At 38.0% G+C, this 27,538-nt stretch overlaps 1 protein-coding gene across 7 annotated transcripts in view; it reads right to left on the reverse strand.

Annotated features, from left to right (window-relative positions):
- Window positions 1-1,766: 1,766 nt before the first annotated feature.
- Window positions 1,767-27,538, reverse strand: part of usp7 (ubiquitin specific peptidase 7 (herpes virus-associated)) — a 74,090-nt gene continuing 48,318 nt past the window's right edge. For 3 of the 7 annotated variants that reach the window (XM_059979169.1, XM_059979168.1, XM_059979173.1), the window contains 17 exons: window positions 26,436-26,570; window positions 25,608-25,709; window positions 24,132-24,237; window positions 23,058-23,150; window positions 22,914-22,981; window positions 22,566-22,666; window positions 19,478-19,631; window positions 17,809-17,876; window positions 17,233-17,341; window positions 14,289-14,366; window positions 12,178-12,278; window positions 11,461-11,560; window positions 11,256-11,375; window positions 11,037-11,108; window positions 9,340-9,430; window positions 9,106-9,141; window positions 1,767-3,249 (listed from right to left, as the gene is read on the reverse strand). In XM_059979169.1, the coding sequence (XP_059835152.1) occupies window positions 3,143-3,249; window positions 9,106-9,141; window positions 9,340-9,430; window positions 11,037-11,108; window positions 11,256-11,375; window positions 11,461-11,560; window positions 12,178-12,278; window positions 14,289-14,366; window positions 17,233-17,341; window positions 17,809-17,876; window positions 19,478-19,631; window positions 22,566-22,666; window positions 22,914-22,981; window positions 23,058-23,150; window positions 24,132-24,237; window positions 25,608-25,709; window positions 26,436-26,570 (1,641 nt within the window). In that variant the 3' untranslated portion in view covers window positions 1,767-3,142. The remainder of the gene's footprint in view (window positions 3,250-9,105; window positions 9,142-9,339; window positions 9,431-11,036; window positions 11,109-11,255; window positions 11,376-11,460; window positions 11,561-12,177; window positions 12,279-14,288; window positions 14,367-17,232; window positions 17,342-17,808; window positions 17,877-19,477; window positions 19,632-22,565; window positions 22,667-22,913; window positions 22,982-23,057; window positions 23,151-24,131; window positions 24,238-25,607; window positions 25,710-26,435; window positions 26,571-27,538) is intronic. The other 4 variants (XM_059979172.1, XM_059979170.1, XM_059979175.1 and 1 more) reach the window with 4 other exon arrangements.

A 27,538-nucleotide genomic window follows, 5' to 3' on the forward strand; every position in this document is an offset into this window, starting at 1 on the left:
GAAGGAAAACTTTTACCTAATAAATCTGCTGGAATTCTTTTAAGAAATAACAAGGACAAACAATTGGCAGATATTGTATACTTGGATTTTCAGGCCTTTGACATGAAGCTGCTGAACAAGATAATCAGAAATAGGTTTAATATCACCAGCATACGCTGTGAAATCTAACTTCACGGCAGCAGTACAATGAAATACACAATAAATAAGAAAAAACTGAATTACTGTATTTGTCTATTAAATGGTTAAGTTGCAATAAGTATTGAGATAATGTTCATGGTGGGAGGGGTGGGGAAGAGAATCTCATTTAAACCTATTGGATGGTGAAAGGCCGACAGAAAGTATGTTTCCTATGGTGGGGAAGCCCAGGACCAGAGGACACAGCCTCAGAATAGAGCGACGTCCATTTAGAACTGAGATGAGGAGGAATTTCATTAGCAAGAGTGCCGAATCTGTGGAATTCATTGCCACAGGCAACGTGGAGGCCAAGTCTTTATGTATATTTAAGGCAGAGGCTGATAGATTCTTGATCAGTCGGGAAGAACGCAGGAGATTGGGACTGAGGGGGAAATGGATCAGACTCAATGGGTAAATAACCTAATTCTGCTCCCATCTCTATGGTCTAAACTGAGTCACTTTATGCCGGACCCATCAGAAGATTCAGATCCTCAGACATGGATCTCAAAGATAAACACTACACTTTTTTTTTTGCAGCAAAACTACTGTATTTCCACATTTAGGAAGCTTTGTGGGAAACAGAAGCTTTACCTTGATAGGAATCTTAATGGCAAGAATAGAATTAACAGTTGGGAAGGAATAACTTTGCAATACAAACTTCAAAGTCTTAGTGAGACAGATGATGGATAGTCAAGCAGATTATCTGTATCCAATGATTATAGCCAAATTTCCTATTGTCCTTGTGGGCAGGCCAAACTGCAGAAAACCTGATGATCAAAAAAGCCACCAAGATGCGAAAGCAAGAATCTAAAACAGTTCACAGCATTTACATCAAAACATGCAAACAAAAGCAAAGGGGAATACACACTACTGGACACAATACCACAGCAGTCACTGGACACCCAAAATCATGACTTCTTAGCACATTTACAAAATAACATTCTCCGTCACCCGAACATGTACAATGGGAGCAAAAGTCTGCCCCTTCTTCCAGGTCAGCCTCACGTTAAGCTCATCATCCTTGAATACAGCCCAGTTAGGATTTTCGGGAAAATATATTTTCAGGATGGCATAAAGCACCTTGAGTGTATCACAACACAAACAGATTTACATCTAACTTCAGAAGTCTTTCCCTTCTTCAAATATTTCAATCTCATCAATTGTGACATTTTGTCACAGCACTATGAAAGAAGTTTTACCCTAGAATCAGTGGAGCCAATAGGAACTTTCATGTATGAAGTGTCATTTCACTGTAAAAAAGATCAAACAAATTTTACTGGCGTAATAAAATTTTAGAAACAAACTGATAAAAGCAGAACCAAGCCCAACAGTTAAGAGTAGCAATCATTGCAGTTGGGCAGGTAATCACACCAACATTTGAAATGGAAATTCAGTTTAAGTACATAACTTCTTTAATACTCAACACATAACTTTATTACTCTAAGAAATAAAATGCTGCTCATCTGCATTTTGCTCTAAATCTATTTTATAATATTCAGCCACATTAAAAAAATCTTAACCTATCAAAAGACACTCTTGCAGGTTAAATACTTAACCATAAAAACAAAAATCTTAGTTTGTTGATGGACAAAGCAAATACAACACTATTTTTATAGAAAATTTTATTCAACATACAACATTTTCCAGCAAAAAGGCAATATACAGGAAAAGATTTCATACACTGCTACGTGAATTAAAAAGATAGAGGGAAGAGAAATTGTGAATTGCAGATTTCTATTTTACTGCACTCAACTAGACACGCTGCTGCAATTAGCTTAAAAAAAACCCAGTCTGAAATAAAACTACACGCAATGAATATCAACATCAGTGACTTTACCTGCAGACTCCTCCATGGGAATTTTATCCTTAGAGTGTTAAATTGTACATGTTCATCATTAAATATACATTTTTTTGTATTTTTTTAAAATTTTTACAAAGTCAACAGCTTACTACTTACGTTATTGAGCATGCCCTCTGTGCTAAAGGCTGTTTTTGTCATGTTATAATTTTTCACATCTCACCATGACAAAATAGAACATTCAGATTTTTCAACTTTGCCTTTTCCAGCCACCACTGTTTTAAAACCATCTCCCCACAGGCAGCACAGTAAACCCCACCTACTCCAGTCAGTTACCATTCGGAAGCACCAATGGCCATAGCATCAAAGTAAAACAAGCATAGCCAGATCTACAAACTCGCACCAGGCAGGATACAATGAGTACTGATTTATTATTATTGCCAAGGTGTTCTACAAAGAGTATGGTATGGGAACAAAAACCCAGGTCATGTTTAAAAACAAAATCAAAGACCACATTCAGCTGGGAGAAAAAAAAATAATCTCCTTAATATTAAGTGCCAACAACGTGCAAGATGTAGTACAGACACCATTTATTAATGCTGTGAAAGTAGGTGGTGTACAAATTCACAAAAATTCTGAATTCATCCAAACTACCTAAATAAAGAAAAACTATCCAAATGACTGTAAACATGAACATGCTGACTGCTTCTTCAAGCATTTGTGAAGTTTCACAACACTTGTAATTAGCAGCCAGTCAAAGATGTGAATCCTATGCCATCTGCTGTGGGTTATTCTAAAAGGCATGAAACCATTTAGCAAATGACTAGCTGTTTTCTTACTACTCAGCTCCTTCACTATGCTGCCACATTTTTTCACCTTTATAAGAAGAACTCACACCTGACTGCATTGCTCTTTGTAAAGGGTAAATCCATTTCTTTGCTCCATCTGGAAAATAGGCAGTCAATTGGTACAGGGAAGCCAAACCGAACAGCCTCAACAAAATAAAATTAGCATCAGCAGCAAATCCTGTCGCTGAAGACTTTTGACAAGGTGCACTTGTACCAAAGTTTTTTGTTACTGTTGTTGGATAGGTGCACAGTGTCTATTTGATTCTTTAAATTTATTTATTTTTTTTTAGACACACAATTTTGACCAAGTCATTTATTGGTGTCAGTTGTGAATCTTGATCGCTTTTTCCAGATATGCATAGCGACTTCTCTTTGGAGCTTTATTGAAGTGATCAAGTCCCAACCATGGCCTTGGCTGGGACATATTACCTGGAACAAGAAAAATACATTAGATACTTGAATAATTTTGATTATATGTAACTCAGTTGTTTGTCATAAATAAACTGAAGCTTTCGCATTGACTATCAACATCACTTAATTAGGACCACAAAAACTTTAAAATACAATCATCAAGGGTGTTAAAGCCCATGCATACAAATAAGAAACAGGTTCTCAGAGCTTCCCACACTTCTTAAAACACAATGATGCCACAGCCATTTCTCTACCTGCAGCATTCAGATTTCTCACTGTGAGCAAACATGCTTAAAATTTCTGTGACGAAAGTTCCATCATTATGGACAAAAACAGAATTGCTCAGTTTCATTTTACTCATTCACAAAATAAAATTTATTTATATCTAATGAAGGACCTCAAAGACTCAAAAGGATGAACTCTGAAGTGTCCCCTTCCCCAAACACACACGTTGCTGCCCGACTTGGAACTTTTCTGGCATTTTGTTTCTAGTTTAGATTTCCAGCACGTATATTCTTTTGATTTTCATTCTAGATTTCATTAGTAAAGATATCACCAAAATTTGCCACACATATATCCTCAGTGTATATGGGTCATTTATGCTTGTTTTAAAATTTGCATATTCTTGACACCATTAGCAAGGATCTGCTTTTATTGTTCAAAGTGATGATTACTGAACCAATGAAAATACTCCTTTTGTGCCTTTGGAGAAATACTTCACCAAAACAGCACCAGCAGTCAGAATAATCCAAGCCACTAGAACTGAAGCAACAGCTAGCTGGGTTACTGTGTTGAAGAGGGTTGTGAAGCAGTCTTTTCAAATTTGCCTGCCTAGAAATCTGCCACCATCATCTGCTTTACGATGACATACAAACCACAAATGTAACCAACAGGTCCATAATAGAACCAATTTCTATTATGTAGAAACGTGTAGACTGATAGCAAAAGAGGAATGCTAACACATCACTTTTCTCAATCTTACACTCTCAAAGGTTTTTAAACGTGGGCTATCGACTTTCTGTCCAATAACCAATTCTCATCATGTCAGTACATTGACTTCAAATTTCATATACTCTATTAACCAACCACTTGTGCGGGCCTTAAAAGCATTCCCAAAACTCAAATACACCACTTTCATTGATTTGTTCTACTCATATCCTCAAAATTGTTACATATTAATAAAATGTGAGTTTCCCTAAATAAATTCACATTGTAAAATGTTCATTATTACATGGTCAGAGAACACTACAGCACGGAAATAAGTACTTTGGCCCATCTAATCCAAGCCAAACATCAATCTGCCTAGTCTGATCAACCTGCACTCTCTTATCCAAATTTCAGTTAAATGTTGAAATTGATCCTACAGCTACCACTTTCACTGGCAACTTACCACCCTTTGTGAGAAGTAGTTCCTCCTCATGCTCCCCTTAAACAATTTACCTTTCATCCTTATCTAATGACCTCCAGTTCCAGTCTTACCCAACCCAGTGGGAAAAGCCTATTTACACTTACCCTACCAAAACCCTCAATTTTGTATGTCACTATCAAATCTTCCCTTAATCTTCTACATTCTAGGAAATAAAAGTACTAATGTAATCAATCTCTCCCTATAACTCAGGTTCTAAAGACTTGGCAACATCCTTGTAAATATTTTGTGTTCTTTCAACCTTAATGAAATCTTTCCTGTAGGTAGATGACCAGAACTTGATTCCAAGTTAGGTCCGATCAACATCTTATACAACTTCAACATAACATCCCAACTCCCATACTTAATACTTTGATCTATGAAGGCCAACGTGCCAAAGGCTCTTTATGACCCTATCTAATCATGACATCACTCTCAAAGTAGAATGAATCTGTATTCCCAGATTCGTCAGTTCTACTGTGGTCCTCAGTGCCTTACCTCTCACTGTGCAAGTCCAACACTGGTTAGTCCTTCCAAAGTCTAACATCTCACACTTACCTGCATTAAATTCCACCTGCCATTTTTCTAACTCATTCAGATCATGCTGCAAGCATTGATAGCCTTTCTCGCTGCCTACTTCGGTCCTAATCTTGGGTGTCATCTGCAAATTTACTGATCCAGTTGACTACATTACCATGGCAAACAACAGATCCAGCATTGATCCCTGCACCATACCACTTGTCATAGGCCTCCAGACAGAGAGGAACCCATCTATTACCATTCTCGGCTTCTCCTGCAAAACCAATGTCTAATCCAATTTACCACCTCATCTTGAATGCCAAACGATTGAACCATCTTGACCAACCTCCCATGCGGAACCTTGTCATAGGCCTTGCTAATGTCCGTATAGACAACAATCACTGCTTTGCCTTCATCAACTTTCCTGGTAACTTCTTCAAAAAAAAAACACTATGATTTGTTAGACATGACCTACCACAGGCATAAAACCATGATGACTACCACTAATCAGTCCTTGTCTATTCAAATAGTAAATTCCAGCTAACTGGGCCATCGGTTAATTGGCACAGTGGCTTGCTTATTTGGAGCAGTTTTTAATGAACAGAAACTAATTTTCAAGAAAATAGCTGGGACTCCTCCCTTAGTTTATTTGAGATACTATGCCACTTAACTGGGATAGGAGACTGTTGCAGAACTGCTTCTGACTGGCTTCAGTCACGTGCACTTGTGTGGAATCATCCACTTAGGCTGATAAATGCAGATGCAAAGAGCTTTAACTTTTGATAACTTATTTAGACTTAAAAATTTCAGACCCATGTCAAGATGCCACAAAAGATTTGATACTAGCTGAAAATATTACACTACACGGCTGTGCTGATTTTATTTACAGATAATCAAACACAGTAGCATACACTGGATGAATTCCTCTGTTAATAGCCTTTAGGAACTAATATAGGACTACAGTAGTGTTAGCAGTATTTGAATTTGTTCTGTATTTCATTTAAATACATAACTTGTCACTCAGTTAAAGTGTAGTCTGCCCTTTCAATACATATTTTTTAAACTATTCCTATATAAAGCTTCAGCTAATAGGGGTAGCCACTTAATTGGGCCAAAAAGTACTGGTCCCAATGAACCAGAATCCACTGTACTTCTAATTAGGGTGCCTTACAATATCTTCCTTCAGGTTTTCTGCACCAAACATCACAGTTGTGCTCATAAATTTAGCCCCCCTCCAGACTTCTGCCTTCACTGAAGTAATCAAGGGAAATACTGCATTTTTCAAAAAAAAGCCTGAAATCAACATATGGACTCTAATGTTCATTATTTATTCAAAATAATGGACTTCACAACATTTTAAAATGTTGCACATATCTGCTATCTCGGGTGTTTATGGGTTATTTCTTTGAAATTAATAAATTCTACTTTACCACAGAATTGTAAAATGTACGCCATCTCAAATTACATGCTGACATACTCAAGGGAGATAGCAGCTAAACTCCATGCAATCTTGAAAAGTCACATTCACTAGAAGGAATGAAGACTTATTTTTGATCTGAGCTCCTGCAACTTACATTATTTTAAAAACTCCTTTTTTCCCAACTGGCTAATTTAATGTTTGTCACAGGTTATCATTGGATTTCTCACTTGTGCTGTTTAATTCTAGCTTTTTAAATCATAACTTTACTTAGAAATATACTTTTTTAATGTAACTAGGACTTCACCACAAATTCTTATTTTAATGCTTCTACAGAGGATTTTTGGTTTTAGAATGAAAGGCAGGTGGCATTGAGTTCTGAGAAGTGCTGCATTTTGCAAGTTCTAAGGATAAGATGTACACCATAAATGCTACAGCTAACAAAGTACAAGCACTTCCAGTAGATCCCAAAACATTGCAGCATTAGTAGACAAAAGTATTGAAGCAAATATGAGATGCTGGCTTTCATTGGCCGGGACACAGAAAATAAACCGTATGAAGTTATGGTACAACTTTGAAACTTTGGCAACAAGCAAAGTACACTGCAGTACACAAGCACTGTAGGCTAACCACAGTATAGCATGGATGTGGTTGCACTGCAGAAGGTGCAGAGATTTATAAAGATATTGCCTGGAATGGAATGCTTTAGTGAGAAACTGTACGGACTGGGCTCATTTTCCATGAAGCTGAGGGGTTGTGTCTAACACGAGCAGCAAGGGGGTTTACAGTAGATATGAGAAAAATAAACATTTCACCCTGATAGTAGTTGCAACTAGGAATGTACTGCACGAGATGATAGACAAACATAAACATTCAACAATGAAAAGTTATCTGGATAAGCACCTGAATCGCTATGGCACGAAGCAGATGGATACCTGATGGCTGGCATTACTATACAGAGTCTGTTTCTGCGCTATTATAACCCTAGGATAAAAATCTTCCTTATCCACTTTACCTGAATAACTTACTTCTTGGCATCTTAAATAAATATCCCAGTTCTGAAGAAACCAACTCTAGTCTAGCCGAACTATCTTCGCAGCCAAATTTCCTCGACCCTGGCAGCCGCATGCCTTTCCTGGCTCATTCCCTCTTTTGAATTGTTACATCCTTGCTAGAATGTAATAACCAGAAATGGACAAACTACATACAGCCAAGTGTTTAATGCACTTCCAAGTACCTCTTTCCTCTTATTTTAACAGTCTTGGCTAATCAAGGGAAACATATCTTGATCTTTTTTTTTTTAAAACTGCCTTGCTATCTTTGCCCTTCAGTTCTCTACAGTTGTTCATGGGTTCATTGATGACAGAGGGAAAGAAGCAGTTCCTTAAATATTGAATGTGTGTCCTCAGACTCCAGTACCACCTCCTTGATGGTAGCAATAAGAGGGCATGCTCTGGGTGATGGGTGTTCTTAAAAATAGAAGCTGCCTTCCTGAGGCATAGCCTTTTGAGGTGTGGAAGCTGGGGAGGCTATTGCCCCATCAAGGAGCTGGCTGAGCTTACAAATTTCTGCAGCTTTTTTCTGATCCTGTGCAGTGACCCCTCCATACCAGACGGTGATGCAATCAGTTAGAAGCTCTGTAGAAATTTGCAAATGTCTTTGGTGACACCAGGTCTCCTCAAACTCTTAATGAAACATAGCCACTGTTGTGACTTCTTTGTAAATGCATCCTCAAAGATGTTGACACCCTGGAACTTAAAACTGCTCACTCTTTCCACTACTGATCTCTCGATGAGCTGGAGTTGCTTCATGTAAAAAAAAGCGCAGCACCAAGCATCTCCATTCAACCTTCAGAAGGCACTAAATAATTGAACACTTGGAAAATGGCAGAAGAATAGCAATGTCAATACGAGGTAGAGATTGAAATGCATAGTAATAGAAGATGAAAAATGACAGGGACAGGGAGGAGAAAAACAAAGGGCAGTGAAAGGAAGGTAACAAGAAGAAAGTGAGAATACTAGTCTGGATCAGCAGTTAAGATCCATGCAAATACACGTTTCTTCAGCATGGTTGCAGGAAAGCTCCAAAAATTAAAACAACTGAAGTGACACCTCACACAGTTAGTGGTCCCATAGAAAAAAGGTTAATGCACTAATTACGACTGAATGGTATGCTTTTGCAGTGAACTGGTGATTTACATTTCTTTGGTATACAGTGAAAATTCTAATGCCAATACACAAAATTGTGAACCTGGCTTTGCATTGAATTTGGAATCCAATACACAGAAATCACAAATGTATCTCAACAAGTCCATGTTAACTTTAGACATATAAATAACTTGGAATGAATGTATTATGCCATAGAAATAGCCTTCAGTATTGAAGATCCTAACAGCTCAGTTTGGGATCTTGTCAAAGAATGACCAATACTTCTTCATTTTGTTGTTATTTTCAATATTCAGGTTTTCATGCAAAGACACAAGTTACATGTACAAATAAACTTTTAATCTATTCCCAGTGTTACAAAAGCTTACCCGTCAACTGAAGAGTATCTGGAACAGGCCAGTCTTCTGAAAAAAAAGCCATGTATATAAAACTCCCACAAGAGATAACCCTTACTGCCCTCCAGCAATACATATTACAAACACAAGAAATAAATAATGACCATGGTTATTTCCATAAAATTTCTGTAATCAATTTAGCAGTATTTTAGGCATTCCAACCAACCCTTTTCACTTCCAAGAGGAAATAAATCTATTGCTACTCACTGGGCTGTGGTTCAAAATCTTTCAGGTTGATTTCATACTCGTCCTCATTTATGTACTGCTGCCGACCCATCATCACAATCGCAAACTTGAACTTTAAAAGAGATTTGATATTTAAATCAATCCTGAACAAAGTAAATGCAGTTGCACTTATTGCTCAAACAAGAGAAAATCTGCAGATGCTGTAAATCCAAATCAAAGCAACACACAAAAATGCTGGAAAAACAGAACAAGGCACGCAGCATCTATGGAAAAGAGCACCATGTTTCGGGCAAAGACCCTTTGGCAGGACTGGGGGGAAAAAGCTGAGGAGTAGCTTTAAAAGGTGGAGGCGGGAGAAGAAAAACACAAGGTTGACAGGTGAAACCTGGAGGAGGAGGGATGAAGTAAAGAGCTGGGAATTTGATTGGTGAAAGAGATACAGGGCAGAGGGAGGAGTTTGATAGAAGAGGACAAAAGGAAAGGGGGGGGGAGGAGGAGGACGAGCAAGGGGGGAAAGGGGTATGGTGAATGTTTCCTCCATCCCTGTCACAGCTGCTCTCAGGTTAAGGCTTTTCATTCCAGAACAAAGGACATGTTGTCCTTTAAAGATGGGGGCTTCCCTTCCTCCAACATCAACGCTGCCCTCAACTGCATCTCTTCAATTTCACGCATGTCTGCTCTCACCCCATCCTACTAGGGATAAGGTTCCTCTTGTCCTCACCTACCACCCAACCAGCCTCTGCACCCAGCACATAATTCTCTGCAACTTCCACCATCTTCAATGGGATCCCATCACCAATCACTTCTTTCCCTCCCCCGACTTCCAGTTATCGCTCCCTACACAACCCTCTTGTCCATTCATCTACACCTACCCCTACTCTTCCTCACTCACTACCATTTAGGACTCCAAACAGTCCTTCCAGGTGAGGCGATGCCACCTGTGGACCTGTTGGGGTCATATATTGTGTCCAGTGCTCCTGGTGTGGCCTCCTGTAGATAAGTGAGACTCGATGTAGATTGGGAGACTGTGTCACCGAGCAACTACGCTCCATCCACCAGAACAAGCAGAATCTCCCAGTGGCCACCCATTTTAATTCGACTTCCCATTCTGGTATGTTTATCCATGGCTTCTTCCACTGTTGCAATGAGGCCACACTTAGGTTGGAAGAAGAATAGCTTATATTCTGTCAGGATAGCCTCCAACCCAACGGCATCAACATCAATTTCTCAAACTTCTGGTAATGCCCCATTCCCCACACCCACTTTCCTTCGCTCACCTCATCTCCTTGCCTGCCCATTGCCTCCCTCCAATGCTCCTCCTCCCTGTCTTTCTTCCATGGTCTGTCCTCTTCTATCAGCTCTGTATCTCTTTCACCAATCAACTTCTCAGCTCTTTACTTCCTCCCCCTTCAGGTTTCACCTATCACCTTGTGTTTCTCTCTCCCCTCCCCCACTCTTAAAATCTTCTCAGTTTTTTCCCCTCCAGTCCCGCTGAAGTGTCTTGGCCCGAAACGTCGACTGTACTCGTTTCCTTAGATGCTGCCTGGCCTGCTGAGTTACTCCAGCATTTTGTGTGTTGCATTTTATTGATGTTTCTTTTCTGTGTGCGGAAAGCAGTAAATACATTTATTAAACAATTATGAATCGTAAACAAGAATATTTGCTTTCTCTTATTGACTACCACAATGAATTTGAAAGGTAAAATTGGAAGCACTTACTTTTTCAAACTCCTTCTCTTGGACTTCCAGTATTCCTTGAATTCGTTTCATAATCTCCCTGAATGGTTCGCTCTAAAATGTACGATACAGGTGAACTCTTGATCTTCAGAAACATTGTTAAAACTTCTCAAAATGCTCACAAATATTTCACATTGAACTCTTATAAACCGGTGATATTCTATAAATATATTTAAGTGTTTGATACACGAGGCAGCTCACCTGGCATATCCGCAACAAGAATGGAATTCCAAAAGTGCCAAAAACTTCTTTGTGAAAATGTGCCACTGGGATCAGTAATTCATTCTCTTTATCCAGTTCTACCTGATCTAGAGGAACTTCCTGAGAAATGTCAAATCAATACACTAATTAGAAAGTTTCTTTTGAAATTAGAATGTATATTAACAGTCTTACTAAAATAACGTACCTCTATTCTGAAAGTCCGGCTTGTTGCTGGAGATAAACATTCTAACAGCTCATCTTCCTGATGGACTCCAATTATTTTGTAGCTTACAATTTCCAGTAGTCTAAGCAAAAGCAAAAATAGATACAAATTATCTTTGCTTAAAGTTAATGCAGAATAATTTTTATTTCATCTTTGACTGCTCAGATATGATAGAACCGCATATTTTCCATACAATTGGACCAGTTTCGATTGCAAGAAAAAACCTTGCCTCTAAATTTTTAGCATTGTTTACAGAAATTGAGCCAGGAACATCTGACCATATTTTATCTAGGAATCAATGACAACTAGATAGCAATATAAGACCCTTTGAAGTACACAATTTGTTTTTCATTGTATAAAACATTTGGTGAATATTAATTAGCATCTAAGCATTACTTTCTTCAGGCAAATATGTTAATTAAAATCAATGCCCAGCCATTAACCTGTATGAAAATTACCAGAATGTGCAGTTCTATGGATGTGGACAATTTGTAAGTTACACTACAAAAATGTGAAGGAAGGTAATACTATTACTTGAAAAGTTAATTGAGCTGAATTTGTTTTGGATTAATCAACAAGACTACTGATTTCCTAATATGGATTACCAAGAAATAACAAAACAACATACCGAATCAGTTTACTATTAACTAATTCACATTGGCTATGTTAACAAGGAGGTGATTACTACACAATTCTTACCTTAGTTTACTGGATCCTTTATCTGACAACTCTACAGCTTTCTTACATTCTTCCAGTAAGTCACGAACACAACCATGCTTATCAGGATATAGTGTTATCTCCTGTAATAAAACCAAATCATGATTAATAAATGTTTGTCTATTTATAGCTGCAGAATCCAACAGGCTACCAGGAGCATTCTTGTGGCTATATTGTTTGTTACCATGTGGGCTCAGCTATACTGGCCAGACACACCTGACCACGTGATGGATTTCAGTTCCAATCTGACCCATGCACAAAACATTTTCATAGTTTGAAAAACATTTCAATAAACAAATTTAAAAAAAATCAATACTCTCATAAAACTATTTGAGCACAAGAAAATAAATACAAAATCTGAGCCACCTTCCTGTGGCTGCTTCTCCCAATACAGCAATGATCATTCAGATTAATAGGGTCATGCCATGTATACTGGGCAAGCCCAGCAACAGGGCGAGGGTCTAAATGCAAAGTGCATCTGATAGAATTCCCAGCTGATGTCTGCACTGTGTTCCATAGTCACAGTGGCAAGTCCTGCAGGTGTTCAGGTTCAGACTGGCATATGACCTCCAGCTTGTTGCTGACTTTCACATCACAATATATAAGCCTGAAAGCTAAAAGTAAATTGGCCATTTACTCAATCTAATCAGTCCAGTGAAATTGATACACTTATTCCTAGGCTACATGTTAGCAGCACCTGAAGGATAAGTTTACAATATTATAATACTATAAAAGAAACAAGTACTGGAGCACAATTTTTCAGAATAAAGATCCTGTACCTTTACGGCATATTTTTACTGTTAACAGACCATTTAGTGATGGGAAATGAGTGAAAGATCATCTTTTCATCTTACCACTGTGCTTACAAATCCTGGTGCAGGTTTACTATAAAAAATGCTCCAGAGTTAACAAAGTAGCAAAGCATTCTTCAGCAATAAGAAAATGTGAAATAACAGATTTTATCCAATCTCATTAGAGGTGTGAGCAGAAAGATCGCACATTTTTAAAATTTGCTTTGCCAGTAGATATTTAATCAAGAGCCCATTTAGGGTTTAGATTAAAATTTTTTTTTTGGTGTTAAGAGAATAATGTGTTATTGGGATAAGACAAAAAAATGAGGTTTATTTGGAAGTTCAATTTTATTGAATAGAAGATGGACTGAATGCTCTTCTGGTCATGTTTCTTGCGCTGGTACTTATTATGATTCACCTTTCTGGCAAAGGGCCATATACATGGATGAGGAACACTGAACCTAGAAGGGGGCTTCTAAAATAATTTTAACTGCAAGAATAGCATCTATATGTAAAAACAAATGTTTCATAACTCAAGTTACTAATTTTTTCAAAGGTTCATTTATTATCAAAGTATATAACTTTGAAATTCTTTTTCTCCAGATAGCCACAAAACCAGGGAGGAAAAGAACAGCGGCACGATCAACAATCCACAAATCCCCCTCTCCCGCATACAAAAAGATCAGCCAAAAACAGAATATAAACATAGAAAATAGGTGCAGGAGTAGGCCATTCGAGCCTGCACTGCCATTCAGTATGATCATAGCTGATTATCCAACTCAGAACCCTGTACCTGCTTTCTCTCCATACCCCCTGATCTCTTTAGCCAAGAGGGCCATATCTAACTTCCTCTTAAATATAGCCAATGAACCGGCCTCAACTGTTTCCTGTGGCAGAGAATTCCACAGCTTCACCACTCTCTGTGTGAAGAAGTTTTTCCTCATCTCGGTCCTAAAAGGCTTCCCCTTTATCCTTAAACTGTGACCCCTCGTTCTGGACTTCCCCAACATCGGAAACAATCTTCCTGCATCTAGCCTGTCCAATCCTTTTAGAATTTTATACGTTTTAATAAGATCCCCCCTCAATCTTCTAAATTCCAGTGAGTAAAAAACCAAGACTGAAGAAAGTCTGTTGTTCAGGTCTACATTCAACATGCAGAAAGTGTAGAAAACATTCTCTTGGCACAGCTGCAGGCCATCTTTTTAGAATGTTCTCCCCAATTTTGTTAAAATGCCACCCATTTTGCAACACTAAGCTACATGTCTACTCAATCTTAAATGTAGCCCAGAAGTAAATATTTACCTCTTCCCTATAGTTGCTGTTGAGCCATATACACTTGAAACTTCGTCTGTTTTCAAAGTCTGTGATCTTCATTTTCAACTAAGATCAGGAAAACAAAATTTTATTATAGCGCTAGAAAAGTATGAAATTTAAAACAAAGTGGAAAAAAATAACTGCAGGTGTGACCAGTTTCAATCTCAGCTACGGATATGCAACAGAGCTTGCCAGATTGAAGCATTTTACAGCCACTTGAAATTTCTAATCAAAAAGCAGCAACTTCACAATCTCTTTTAAGAACACCTTTTTTCTCGTTCGGGATTAAAATTGTTCCGACAACAATTTGTTTTTACAACCCTTTAATCCCACTACATACTCTAATTACAGAATAAGCAAATAATGAGTGCAATTTTAGAAACTTTAAATTCACGGATACTACTAAAATAGCTTAATTCCATTTTTCAGGCCAATAAGAAATTTATCTGCAATAAAATATGCAGTAATTATGTTTCAAACATTAAGCTGCCATGCAGCAATTTTGCAAGATTTATTGAGCCAAAAAAATAAATCATTAAATAAATCAAAGGAAGATTTTCTCATTTAAGCCTGCTCTACAGTTCCATATTCTCAATATGAGCTAGTAAAAACTTTGTAGAGAGGCTGCTGAGGAAAAAGCTATTGATGTGGTTGTGCTCCAAAACTACATTTGATAAAGTATCACATCATAGATTTTTCAACTGGCTGAAGGCTTATGTACTGAAAAGGGCCGCAGAAGCAATAATAGGACTGACATTAACAGTAAACAGCAGCAAAAAGATTGTACCAAGAGAAAGAAATTATAGTATTCCATCAACCCCCATGTTCAAACCACTACTTTTTAAAAAATATACATCTGGACTCAGGTGTACAGAGTAGAATTTCCAAATACATAAATGAAAAAACTTGGTACTTGGTGAACTGTGAGTATAGTAATATATTCAAGGAAACAAACAAGCTGGTGGAATAAGAATACTTGCTTGTTAAAATCAATACAGAGAAATGAAGCAGAAAATGGGGGAAAAAATTACACAAATCTAGAATTCTAAAAGGAGATCTGGAGCAAACACGAGGAAGTCTGCAGATGCTGGAAATTCAAACAACAAAACACACAAAATGCTGGTAGAACACAGCAGGTGAGGCAGCATCTATAGGGAGAAGAGCTGTCGACGTTTTGGGCCAAGACCCTTCATCAGGACTAACCGAAAGGAAAGATAGTAAGAGATTTTAAAGTAGTGGGGGGAGGGGGAAATGCAAAATGATAGAAGACCGGAGGGGGTGGGATGAAGCTAAGAGCTGGAAAGGTGATTGGCGAAAGTGATACAGAGCTGGAGAAAGGAAAGGATAATGGGACGGGAGGCCTCAGGAGAAAGAAAAGGGGGGGGGGGGAGCACCAGAGGGAGATGGAGAACAGGCAAACAACTAAATATGTCAGGGATGGGGTAAGAAGGGGAGGAGGGGCATTAACGGAAGTTAGAGAAGTCAATGTTCATGCCATCAGGTTGGAGGCTACCCAGCTGGTATATAAGGTGTTGTTCCTCCAACCTGAGTTTGGATTCATTTTGACAATAGAGGAGGCCATGGATAGACATATCAGAATGGGAATGGGACGTGGAATTAAAATGTGTGGCCACTGGGAGATCCTGCTTTTTCTGGCGGACCGAGCGTAGGTGTTCCACGAAACGGTCTCCCAGTCTGTGTCGGGTCTCACCAATATATAAAAAGCCACACTGGGAGCACCGGACACAATACACCACATCAGCCGACTCACAGGTGAAGTGTCGCCTCACCTGGAAGGACTGTCTGGGATCCTGAATGGTGGTGAGGGAGGAAGTGTAAGGGCAGGTGTAGCACTTATTCCGCTTACAAGGATAAGTGCCAGGAGGGAGATCGGTGGGAAGGGATGGGGGGGGTGAGTGGACAAGGGAGTCGCGTAGGGAGCGATCCCTGCGAAAAGCAGAAAGGGGGGGGGGGGGGGGGGAGGAGAGAAAAATGTGGTTGGTAGTGGGATCCCGTTGGAGGTGGTAGAAGTTACGGAGAATTATATGTTGAACCTGGAGGCCAGTGGGGTGGTAGGTAAGGACAAGGGGAACCCTATCCCGAGTGGGGTGGCGGGTGGATGGGGTAAGGGCAGATGTGCGGGGAAATGGGAGAGATGCGTTTGAGAGCAGAGTTCATGGTGGACGAAGGGAAGCCCCTTTGTTTAAAAAAGACATCTCCTTCATCCTGGAAAGAAAAGCCTCATCCCGAGAGCAGATGCGGAGGAGAAGGAGGAATTGTGAGAAGGGGATAGCCTTTTTGCAAGAGACAGGGTGGGAAGAGGAATAGTCCAGGTAGCTGTGAGGAGATCTGGAGTACTGTTTTTGGAAAGTGGCAGGGCACATTGAGAAAATACAGCAACTAATGTAACTGTACTTTTCAGAAATAGTTCAGCAAAAAGAGAAAGGAAGTTACCGTGAATGTTCATAAAACCCTTGTTTAGTTGTAACTGGTGATCTGATAGTTTAAGGGAAAACGCAAAAAAATCCAGGAAGGCTGTAGACAAGATCAAATTGATTCTAGAATTAGATAGTTTTTGTAGTGTGATTAGAAAGGAACGATTTGTCCTCCTTAAAAACAACCTGTGAGGATGATTTAGGAGGCATTTTAAATCATCTATACCCAAAACAATTGGGTATAACAAGCTGAAAAAGACCTTTTTGTTAAAGTTAGCTTAAAACATTGGCTGCCTTTCAAAACATAACATTCATACTTCTTTGCATTTTCATGTCACAAATACAAAAGTACTCCACATAAACTTGCAATAGAACAGATATAGATGATCATGAGAAGTGATATCACAAATTTATTTGAAAGTTCTAAACACATCTTTTACACAACTTTACTCAAACTTTTTGAACACGTTATTAACCCTGCAGATAATCATGCATACCTGTTGATAATAGAGTTTCTTTGGTTGCCTTGGCTTGAAGAACTGCAGCAGATCTCTAAGTGTGCCTTCATAATTATGTCTAAGAGGATTACCAGGGCCATCCCTGTAACTTTAACAATAAAATTCTTTAATTTCTGGAAATCTGTTAAAGCAAGAGCATCATGCCAAAAGGACTGGTTACTTCAAATATAAGTTGCAAAACACAAGACAAAATAAACATGTGGTCAATTGCATGGAAAAAAGGCAAGGGACACATCACCAGTTACTTTTGTTCTGTGCCTACAATTTTTCAACTCTAATCCCTGCTGTAATCACCCTTTACTCTTACTTCATCTTCAGTGAGCAAAAAATGAGTTCATAAAATAGCAGAAATTCCCTTAATTAAAAAGGCATGCTAGATCATCAGCAGCCACAGCTGATCAAGTATAGCAAGACCACATTCAAGGCCATATCTCCTCTGTATCTTGTCAAATTTACAAAAGTTAGATTACTTAAGAGTTCACTGTTGTTTAAGTTAGGAGGAAATATGCATTAATATACAAAAAGAATTTCAGCAATGAAATTATGTAGTCTTACCCTTGAGACTTGAAGAATTGAAGCAACATTGGGTCAGTGTTTAGTCGCTGAGCAACAGTCTTGGCAACCTACCAAAAAGAAAGCACATTTAAAACCTGGTGTTATAAATAGCAACTTATTAAAATTGGATATTGCAACTTAGTATCTATAATGGAATGAAGACGTTTGAAATAAGCACTGAACAGAAAAGGAGACCTCTTTAAAGTGAAAGTTCTATTTTTAACCATGTCAGCATAACTGCCCATCCCTAATTGCCCTCAACGTGGTGGCAGTGGTCACCTGGTGAAAGTACTCCCACTTTACTACTGGATTGAGAGCATTAGGATTTATACCTAGCAATAAGGAATATCCAGCAGTACATCTCTAGATTCAGCACTATGTGAGACTTGGAAAGGAACCCACAAACAGAAGTGTAGTGAAGTTGACTGAAGTTGAGCTTTTGAGAAGTGCTACCAGAATAACTTAAGACAAATGACCCAGAGCATTTTGTAAAGAATACATCTTGCAGTCACTGTGCCTTAGTATTGGAGACAATGAATAATCATGGTTAAGTGAGGTGGCAATCCAGCAGGCTGCTTTGCTCTGGATGACACAAAGACTTCTTCAGTATTTTTGGCACTATTTTCATACAGGCAATGGAGAGCATGCCAACCAACTTAAGCCTTGTAAATGACAGAGGCCTTGGATATCAGGAGGTAAGTAACATCCATACGATACTAATAACTGACTCACTCTTGCAGCCAATGAATTACCTGACTGCTCATTTTAATTTTGGGTCAATTGTGCCTCCTAGAAAATTTGAGACATGCAGATAGGAAAATGCCACTGAACATCAAGATCAGCTAGACTTGTTGGTGATGGTCATAGCCTGGCATAGCATGGTTATTAAATGACACTCAGCGCATACCTGGGAATCACCCAAACATATTTTGTTGCATTTTCTAGAAGCTTCAACTCTCCACACCCCACCTCCACTACTTCTGAAGTGAAGTTAAATGTCAAGAGTGGTTGGCCTAGAACACTACTTTGAAGATGAGTCTGGAACTGGGCTGATTGCATTTGTGGCTCCATCAGCAAAATATGTATTACATCATAATGTTGACAAGCTCTATTCCAGCATTTCATTTGCTGCTCTCTCATCTTCACTATTCCAATGTCTTACTCATTCCATCATCTCCGGATGTCTAGTAACCATGTCTGATCTTGTCTAACAACCCAGCAGTGATCATTTAAAAATAATCCATTTTATATTCCTGAAGGTTATGGGCTCTGTCCTTTACCTGAAATCACCTTAGTTGGTGTATTACATTTTGTAAAACAATCCTTCATTTAAGCTCCTTAGTAAATCACTGTATTAAAGGAATTACACAAATGTCAGCTATCAAATAAGCAGTATTTGACTTAACAGTATTAAGACTTAAAGGTCAGCTTTTTGATATAGCTGATAAGCCAAGGCTAAGGTAACAAATGTTTAGTTGCAAACATAACTACCAAACCCAGAGATAATCTACATGTATTGTAAAATATTCAATGCCCACCTTCAGAATGCTTTAAATGGAAGGTGCAATTGTTGGTACTGGTTCAGTGTAGCCAAATTCATGTCACTTGAGCCTAAATTTTACGACACCTATTTAAACCCTGAAGTGAACATATGTCAAAACTTTCATACCTGAAAGTAGTTCATTCTATTAGACAGAGTGACCACAAAGCCTGGGTCATTAGGAATAGTCTTATCACAAAAGATGACATCAACCCGATGGTAGAGATCCCGAAAATAATCTTTTGCTGTTGGCAACTCACTGGAGTCATTTTCTGGATCATCCCTGAAAACCAGTCAAAATATTTCAATGACTACATGGCCAAGCAATTCCTCCAAACATGAACTTAATTATGTTTTGTGCCTGCCATGCAATCAAAGTTTACTCTTTATGATATAATATTCACAACTGCAATGACATGGGAAGAAGGGATAAAATTCCATTAACTTTAATCGGAAAGTGTTAAAATTGTTGAGTACAAATTCTATTCCACTATACTCAAATGTTGCTTGAAGCGGTCACAAAGCAAACATTAATTTTGTTTAATCTATATCTGTTTATACCTATTTAGCCAAGCAGTACATTCCTCCATTCCCTGGTAAGCCAACAATTGGTTCTTTTTCCACATCAGAAACTTAATATACAGCAGGGCATCTCTTCACTAATGAAGTTCACGTATTTCGGGATTGTAACCCTAAATCCACGACTCCAGAATCTAGCGTCCAGAAGAGTTGAAGATAATTTTGCTTCCCTGCTCAGAAGAATGCTGATCAATATCAAATGATCAGTTCTATCTATTCCCCTTAATAGAAAAATGCCCAATTTAAGGAGGAAGATATAAAAATAAGCTGAGATTCAAGGAGTAGGGATGAACAGAAAAAAGGAGCTGGATGAGTATGATAGCTAGAAAGTAAACTAGAAGTAAAATTATAGCATAAGAAAAGCATTCGGCAGAGGGGAACAACTTCAGTTTGCCACAATTCACTAAGCTCAGTTGAAACTAGTAGGCTGGAGTGACAACAGGCCAATTCTGACCATTCTTCCATTTGTTTCCACTGGAAAAAGTTGGGGGGAAATAATTGAAGATGCATCAGACTTCTGGCAAGTAACCCAATGACCAGCCACCACAAACATCTAACTCCAGTAGATAAGAAATGCAAGCTGACATGCAAATAGAGAAATTCTACCCACATTATGCCAAGATTTTCAAAAATACACCTAAGATCAACATAATCCTTTGCCATAAAAACTTGTGTTGTGTTGTCAACTATTTACTTTTATAATGGCAGAACATAACATCTTTAAAAAAAGGTTTGCGATTTCTCAAATAATTTATTTAAACAATATCCTGGAACTTTATTATTGCCCTCTAATATCCACGTTCCAGCACATTACAAGTCAAAAGGAGGTAACTTACAAGCATGCAATATTTTAAATTGAAGAACCAATATTACACGTCATGTGTGGTGGCCACATATCTAACTAAAAATAACAAATGACACTGTCCTTGATGTTTTTGCTGTACAGCTAGGCTTAAAAACATAGTAACAGAATGTGTGCAACATCCAAGTTGAATGTGTACATCAATAACACAAGTGTTGAATGCTTGACTTGCTAGCTATAATTTTTGGCTTTCCAACATTGAATAGCACCTCTTGCCAATCGTAAGGATAAACATGCAAAGGCTAGGCAATTTCATTACCCAATGTGGAAGCAAGCTGAGGTCTGGAGCCTGTCACAATTGAGCAGTAACTCACACTGATGTTTTGTGCGTCTGCAGGGCGGATTACATTTTGAGCTGGGGTAGCAAATTTTGATACCTGCAAAATACTGGAAAAATAAGGTGGAATATGCTTTGAGCCACCAAATTGGAAAGAAATCAAATAGTTACAAGTATCCAGTGTCACTGATTACAGTTGTGTTTTCATTTCCTTTATAGTTTAAGAGAAAACCAAACTGTAGGTAGCATCACTGTAGACTTTAACTAGAACATATAAGTTTTGATGAAATGCAGCAATCCATTGCAGTGCTATACAAAAAAAATGCTTCCCCCAGCTCAAACCACATCAATACTGATTGCTAATCTCAAAGAGCTGAAAAGGGCTGCAGCTAGAAAAAAAAATCCAGAGTCTGTTCAGAACTCCAGAGCCAAAATGTAGTGCAATCAATATATCAGGGTGGCATAGTAGCACAGTACCCAGTGCAGCTTTCTCATAGCTCGAGTTTTGGGTTTTATTCTGACTTTGGTTGCTGTCTGTATGGAGCCTGCTCATTCTTCATGAGACAGTGTGGCGTCCCCCAGTAATCAGGTTTCCACCCAGATAGCACAGGCATGCAAGTTGTTTAAATGACAAATGTAAATTGGCCCTGGGTTGTAGGAAAACACGTGGAAATGGGGTTGAAAGGGCATGCAAGTAAATAGGATCTGTGCAGATAATCACTGTGAGGCAAGAGGCCTGAAGAATAAGAAATTACTGCCAGAACCATGTTTGAAAACATGAAGCCCCAGTCTAAATCTTGGCCCATAACAAACTACCTGCCAAGAACTGGACAGAAGTGGAGGCACTTCAATTAACATGAAGCACCAGGGTTGGGGTGGGGTTGAAATCAGCCTGGATTCCCATTCTAAATATAATTCAGATACACTGTTTGGAAGCACATCAAGGAGAATTTTGACAGTACTCCTGGCTAAGACTAGATGCTTTCCACCTGGTAAAATCCTGCACAAACAGGCTTTTGGGAAGTATACTGTATTGAAAACAGCCTGTTGCATCTTACTCCATTAAATGATAACTACTGTATGGTAAACAAATTACAAACCAAAATTGCCCTATTATTATCCAGCACCAAATTGATGGGTGGAAAATTAGTAGAACACAATTATAAACAAAAGGTTGAGCAGGCAGGTCAAGGAGGTCACTTGGCTTGCTCCAATAGGATTTTAAAATATATAAAGGCGATGAAACTTTTTTTGCATAAAAATCCCTTAAATTTTATAAGAATTATTTAAAATGAATGCAATGAAATTATTTCTGACGAATTTCTATCACAGAACTGCTTCATACAGCTGTGTACATTTGCAATCACCACTGCTGTTAGCCCACTCAAAATTTTCTGGGATTTCAGGCCTTACCATCCCACAAGTTAATAAAGTACTTATCAGACCAAAACATAACCTGATGAGTTGGACCCCTTAATTAACTCAAAAACATTACTTACTTCTGAAATACTATAATATCACCATCCATGAGTTCATCAAGTGCTTTATCAAGGGACACCTCATAATCTTGAATTCTCTCAGTTAAATTGGGTTTTACTTCCTGAAGTAAAGAGAGAATAAGTGAATTAAAGCAGATTTAAAAAAAATTTAAATTGTTACCATTTATCTGTTGCTGTAATTATAAAAGCCACATTGTTCAACAACCAGATATCAAATAAAAATTTATTCCTGATTAAAAAAAATAGTAATTCTGAAAAAATATGGAAAAAAGTCAGATTCACACAGCAATGCTATGGCTTTAATCAAATATTTCAAAACTATTTTAATGTTTGTTATGTTCATCATACCTCATAGAGGATAAGACTAGTTCCTTGCGGAAACCCTGCTCTCTCACACATGATCGGCAGTAAATCACCTGCATAAAATAGTGTACAAGTTATTATTTAGAATACTTTCAAAATTAATATGTGCAATATCAATTGGGAACTTACGGATTTTACACGATATAGGTGTGTAGATATGTCCACAGTAATTTAAACTCCTAGTTTTGGGGTCATACATCTTCAAAAACAACATCACATCATCTGGAAAAAAAAATTGTTTTATGGCATTATCTGCGTTATTGTTCACAAGAAGCAACGATATGAAAGGAAGTAAAAGTTTACAACCAAGTGACATCCTGCTCCTATTTCATATGGCTACATTCTGTGTAGGACCACTAGAGAACAAGACTGATAAATAACAAGAAACAAAGTAGTGCCAGTTAGAGATTTGAAATAGAGGAATTAAGGGTTATGGGGAAAAGAGTGAGGACAGCACAGTTTAGCCATGATAGTACTGAATGATGGGGTAGGTTTATGGGGCTAAGTGGCCTACTTATGCTCCTATTACATCATGTCACTTACTAATACCGTACCATGGTGACAGCATGCAGCATAGCAGCACAACATGCGATTGATCTGAAGATTGGGATTCAATTCCCACTGCTATCTATAAGGAGCTTGTACTATCCTCCATGGGTTTCCTCTGGATGCTCCAGCTACTTCACTCATTCCAAAGACATAGAGGTTAGGTAAGGAAGTGGCATTCTCTATTGACAGCAGAAAGATGGTAACATTGCAGGCTGACCCCAACATATTTTGTGGTCACTGACGCAAACTATGCATTTCACTGCATGTTTTTGATGTACATGTGACAAAGGTAACCTGTAATGTTTAACAGCCATCTCCAAGTACAGACAATCCCTGCATTAAAATCATGAATTACAGAAATTCCCTGAGGTCACAAATCACTAGCCTAAAATTTGAGGTATAGAATAAAACTTGCACTCACAAAACACATGTGCGAGTACGTTATTTGTGTGGCAAAACAGTAAACAAGTTAACTGAGTTTATTTTCAACCTGACGTGACATGGATTCACATAATATCACATGATGCAGGGCATTTTCTAGCATCACACCACCCAAACTGCCCAGATTAATGCTGCCTTTAATGACAAAATCAAAAAATGTAACTGCTGCCTATAATCACAAATCAACATATGAATACATTAACATGGACTTACGATCTTTATCAAATTTAGGCAATGTTGCTCCACTGGCTGCTAACTCTGGATCTACTGTTTCTAGAAATATTGTCCATGGGTTGTCATTATCACTCAATTCAATCATCTGGGGGAAATCAAATTTTGGTTATTAGAGCACATTTAACTCAAAAGTTGACTTTGTGTTACAATGTTCTAAAAATCAAATAAACACTTTTTTCTACACTGAAATGATTTAAAATGCAAACTACATTGATTGAATGGGCAATATACCAAACAGAATATACAAAGCAGGTAGCTTCTGATAAATGTTGGATAGTTATTTATAATGAACACTCAAATCAGAATTAGTGCAAGAAAATGCATGAAATCCTCCTAAAGACAAGCAGCATCTGTGATAAAACAAAGAATCATTTCAAAGCCTAAAGCTTAAAACATTCTTTCTACAGTATTATTCATGCTCTCAGTATCATCTATCAATTTTTGTAGTTTGTCTTCTTTTGCACATTGGCTGTTTCTCATTGTGGGCAGTTTTTCCTTTGATTCTATATTTCTTTGTTCTACTGTGAATTTAAGAAAATTAATCTCCAGTATATGATGGCATATACATACTTCAATAAATTTACCTCAAACTTTTGAAGCTGAACACCTGCATTTTATTTTCATTAAAAAGTAGTTAGTGCACCACTGCGAATTTACAGCCCAAGCTTAAGTAACTTTATCCTGGATACTTGCAGACCCATATCCCTTGTTTTCAGCCTGACTTTATAGGTTGCCTCTTCATTCACTGTTGCTAACAACTGAATTTTTTTTCTAAACCCCTCTTTTCCACATCACTTTCTTACTTCAAGTTCCACAAAATGAAGAAAATTCAAAATTACTGGATTATAGATGGCTTACAAGTCATCTCTCCAAATTTTAACTGTGAGAAATGTGTTTTCCTTTAACAGATAATAAATTTGAAATACATGACATCCAAGTAGTTAATTGAATCTCAACTACATTGCACTTAAAGGTCACCTGTAAAAGCTCAGTGAAACCATGCTACAAAGACAGGCCCATTTTGACTCAATCTACAGTGACCTTCAAACTATTAATTTATTTACCCCTCCAAATACTGCCACTCATCAACACACTAAGGACAGTGTGGAGTAGCTAATTTACCAACCAACCAACCACATCCCACGTGGCCTCAGGGAGAACTTCACAGAGATTCCAAGGTTAGGACTGAACCAGAATCTCTGGCACTAAGAGCTGTACCAGTGTGCCACCTGAAGTTAGGAAAAATAATGATAACAGCATGACAACATTACTTTTCAACGAGAGAAAATAAAGATCTATGTTTTTAACAAACCAGAGAGCTTTTTTTTCCACATCCAGTTTAAGGTTTTTACATAAACTGGAGACTCAAGAAGGCCAAATCTTCAGTTTATGTTAAGGATTTGAGGAATAAAATAGAGTGAGCTATAACTATGGCATATGAGAACACAAACTTACAGTTTTGTTGCTATCTGCTTCATAATCCAACATTGCTGGTCTCTTAGTTCCATTACTCCGGGCTTGCATTGGCCATAACCGTATCTGTTCCTGTGGATAACCCTAAATAATGAAAAGGATAAAATACTAGATGAAAGTCTTGGCAAAAGCGCCAAGTGATTCATTTTTTAATCCACAACTCTGCTCTAATTTCTACAAGTCAAAAGGTACCACAGAATATTTCCCATTTGCTTAAATAAATGTAGCCGATAGTTGCTCAGTAAGCTCAATGATATCCAAAACCAAGAACTCCTTAATCTGCACTTCATTTATTAGTCAATCAAAAGCTCCATCTAAAACTAGAACATTTTAGCTCCTGTACACCACATCAACGTCTGTACTAACAACTCATTAATGTTTCTTGGATTATAATTTACAAATAATTGAAGGTTATCATCCAAGTCAGTTGATTAGCTACTCTAATTTTCTACCCCATTATCACTAGCCCAAGTACCAGAATCTGATTCAAATTCTGGGAGCATTTTTTTTGAAAGAGGTAATATAAATAAATATTTGGACAAAAGACCGCATGTGCAGTTCTTTAAATGCACTTGTGTGAAAATAATACAGAATTTTAAGGAATGAATTCAAGAATTTAACATCCTGTAGCTGAAGGCAGGGCATCCAAAGTAGAACTGAAATGATCAACTTCCCAGTTCTGGTACCCTCAGCTGTAATCCAGGGAAGTACCAAAAGCATAACAAAATGATTATTAGGCAAATGACAGCAAAATATCAACAAAAATCACTGATTTACACCTTCAAGGACAGCTCTTACTGAAATATTCACCATTGTTTGCGATAAATTCTGAACAAATTCGGCAAGTGTGGAGTTTTTGAGGACTTTGAACACTGTATATTTCACTTTTTCTTCATCATACATATCGTTACCCTGATGTCCACAGAACTGGTCTTCTGTTACTATCTGAAATATAACATTGGAATTAGTTGCAGTCACACTGGCTATTTTTCTTCATCTCAGTCACTTCATTTCTTGAAATTTTAAATGGGATTTTAACAAATGAAATTGGATGCAGATGGTTTAAAATAAATTCTGGGCAGAGGACTAAAAGTAGCTGTTTCAGCTTTGTCTTTTGTGCAAAGGTGACAAGGATAAAGTACAAAGCAGACATCACAGCAAACATGTCAAGAGAATGAAAGTAAGACAAGCTTGTGAAAATTTAGTTCTCATGGAAATCTGGATAAAGTAAATCTGGAAAGGTTAGATTAGAAATAGATTAAGTAGTGGTCATAATGTTAATTTCATGTACTGCTGAAAAGCTGAACAGCATCCCAGTCTTCTGTCACAAGAAATCAGACAAAAGAGACAGTGCCACTCCTCTACTTTCACACAACGAGGATAAAAAATTTGAGTAGTTTTCAAGTAAGTGTGGGGCAAAGATGGAATTAGCAATTATTTAAAAATGAAAGCGAATTTTATTCATTTGGAAAGTGTACAAGTAAAACAAAAGGCCTTAAGACCAAGACAATGGAATAGAATTAGGTCATTTTGGCTCATTAAGTCTGCACCACCATTTATTATCCCCCCAACCTCGTGCCTTTTCCCCATAACCTCCGACATCCTGACTAATCACAAACATAATGACCTCTGCTTTAAATGTACTCAATGATTTGGCCTCCACAGTCGTCTGTGGCAATGATTTCTACGGATTCACCACCCTCTGGCTAAAGAAACTCTTCATCAACTGCTCTAAATAAATGTCCCTCTATTCTGAGGCTGTGCCCTCTGGTCTTGGACTCAGCCACCATAGGAATCATACTTTCCCCGATCACTCTATATGGACCTTTACATATCTGGTGGGTTTCAATGAGTTTTCCTTCATTCTTCTAAACTCCAGCAAGCACATGCCCAGAGGCATCAAAACACTCCAC

The sequence above is a fragment of the Hypanus sabinus genome, chromosome 9, assembly GCF_030144855.1.
Source record: "Hypanus sabinus isolate sHypSab1 chromosome 9, sHypSab1.hap1, whole genome shotgun sequence".
Lineage (NCBI taxonomy): Eukaryota > Metazoa > Chordata > Chondrichthyes > Myliobatiformes > Dasyatidae > Hypanus > Hypanus sabinus.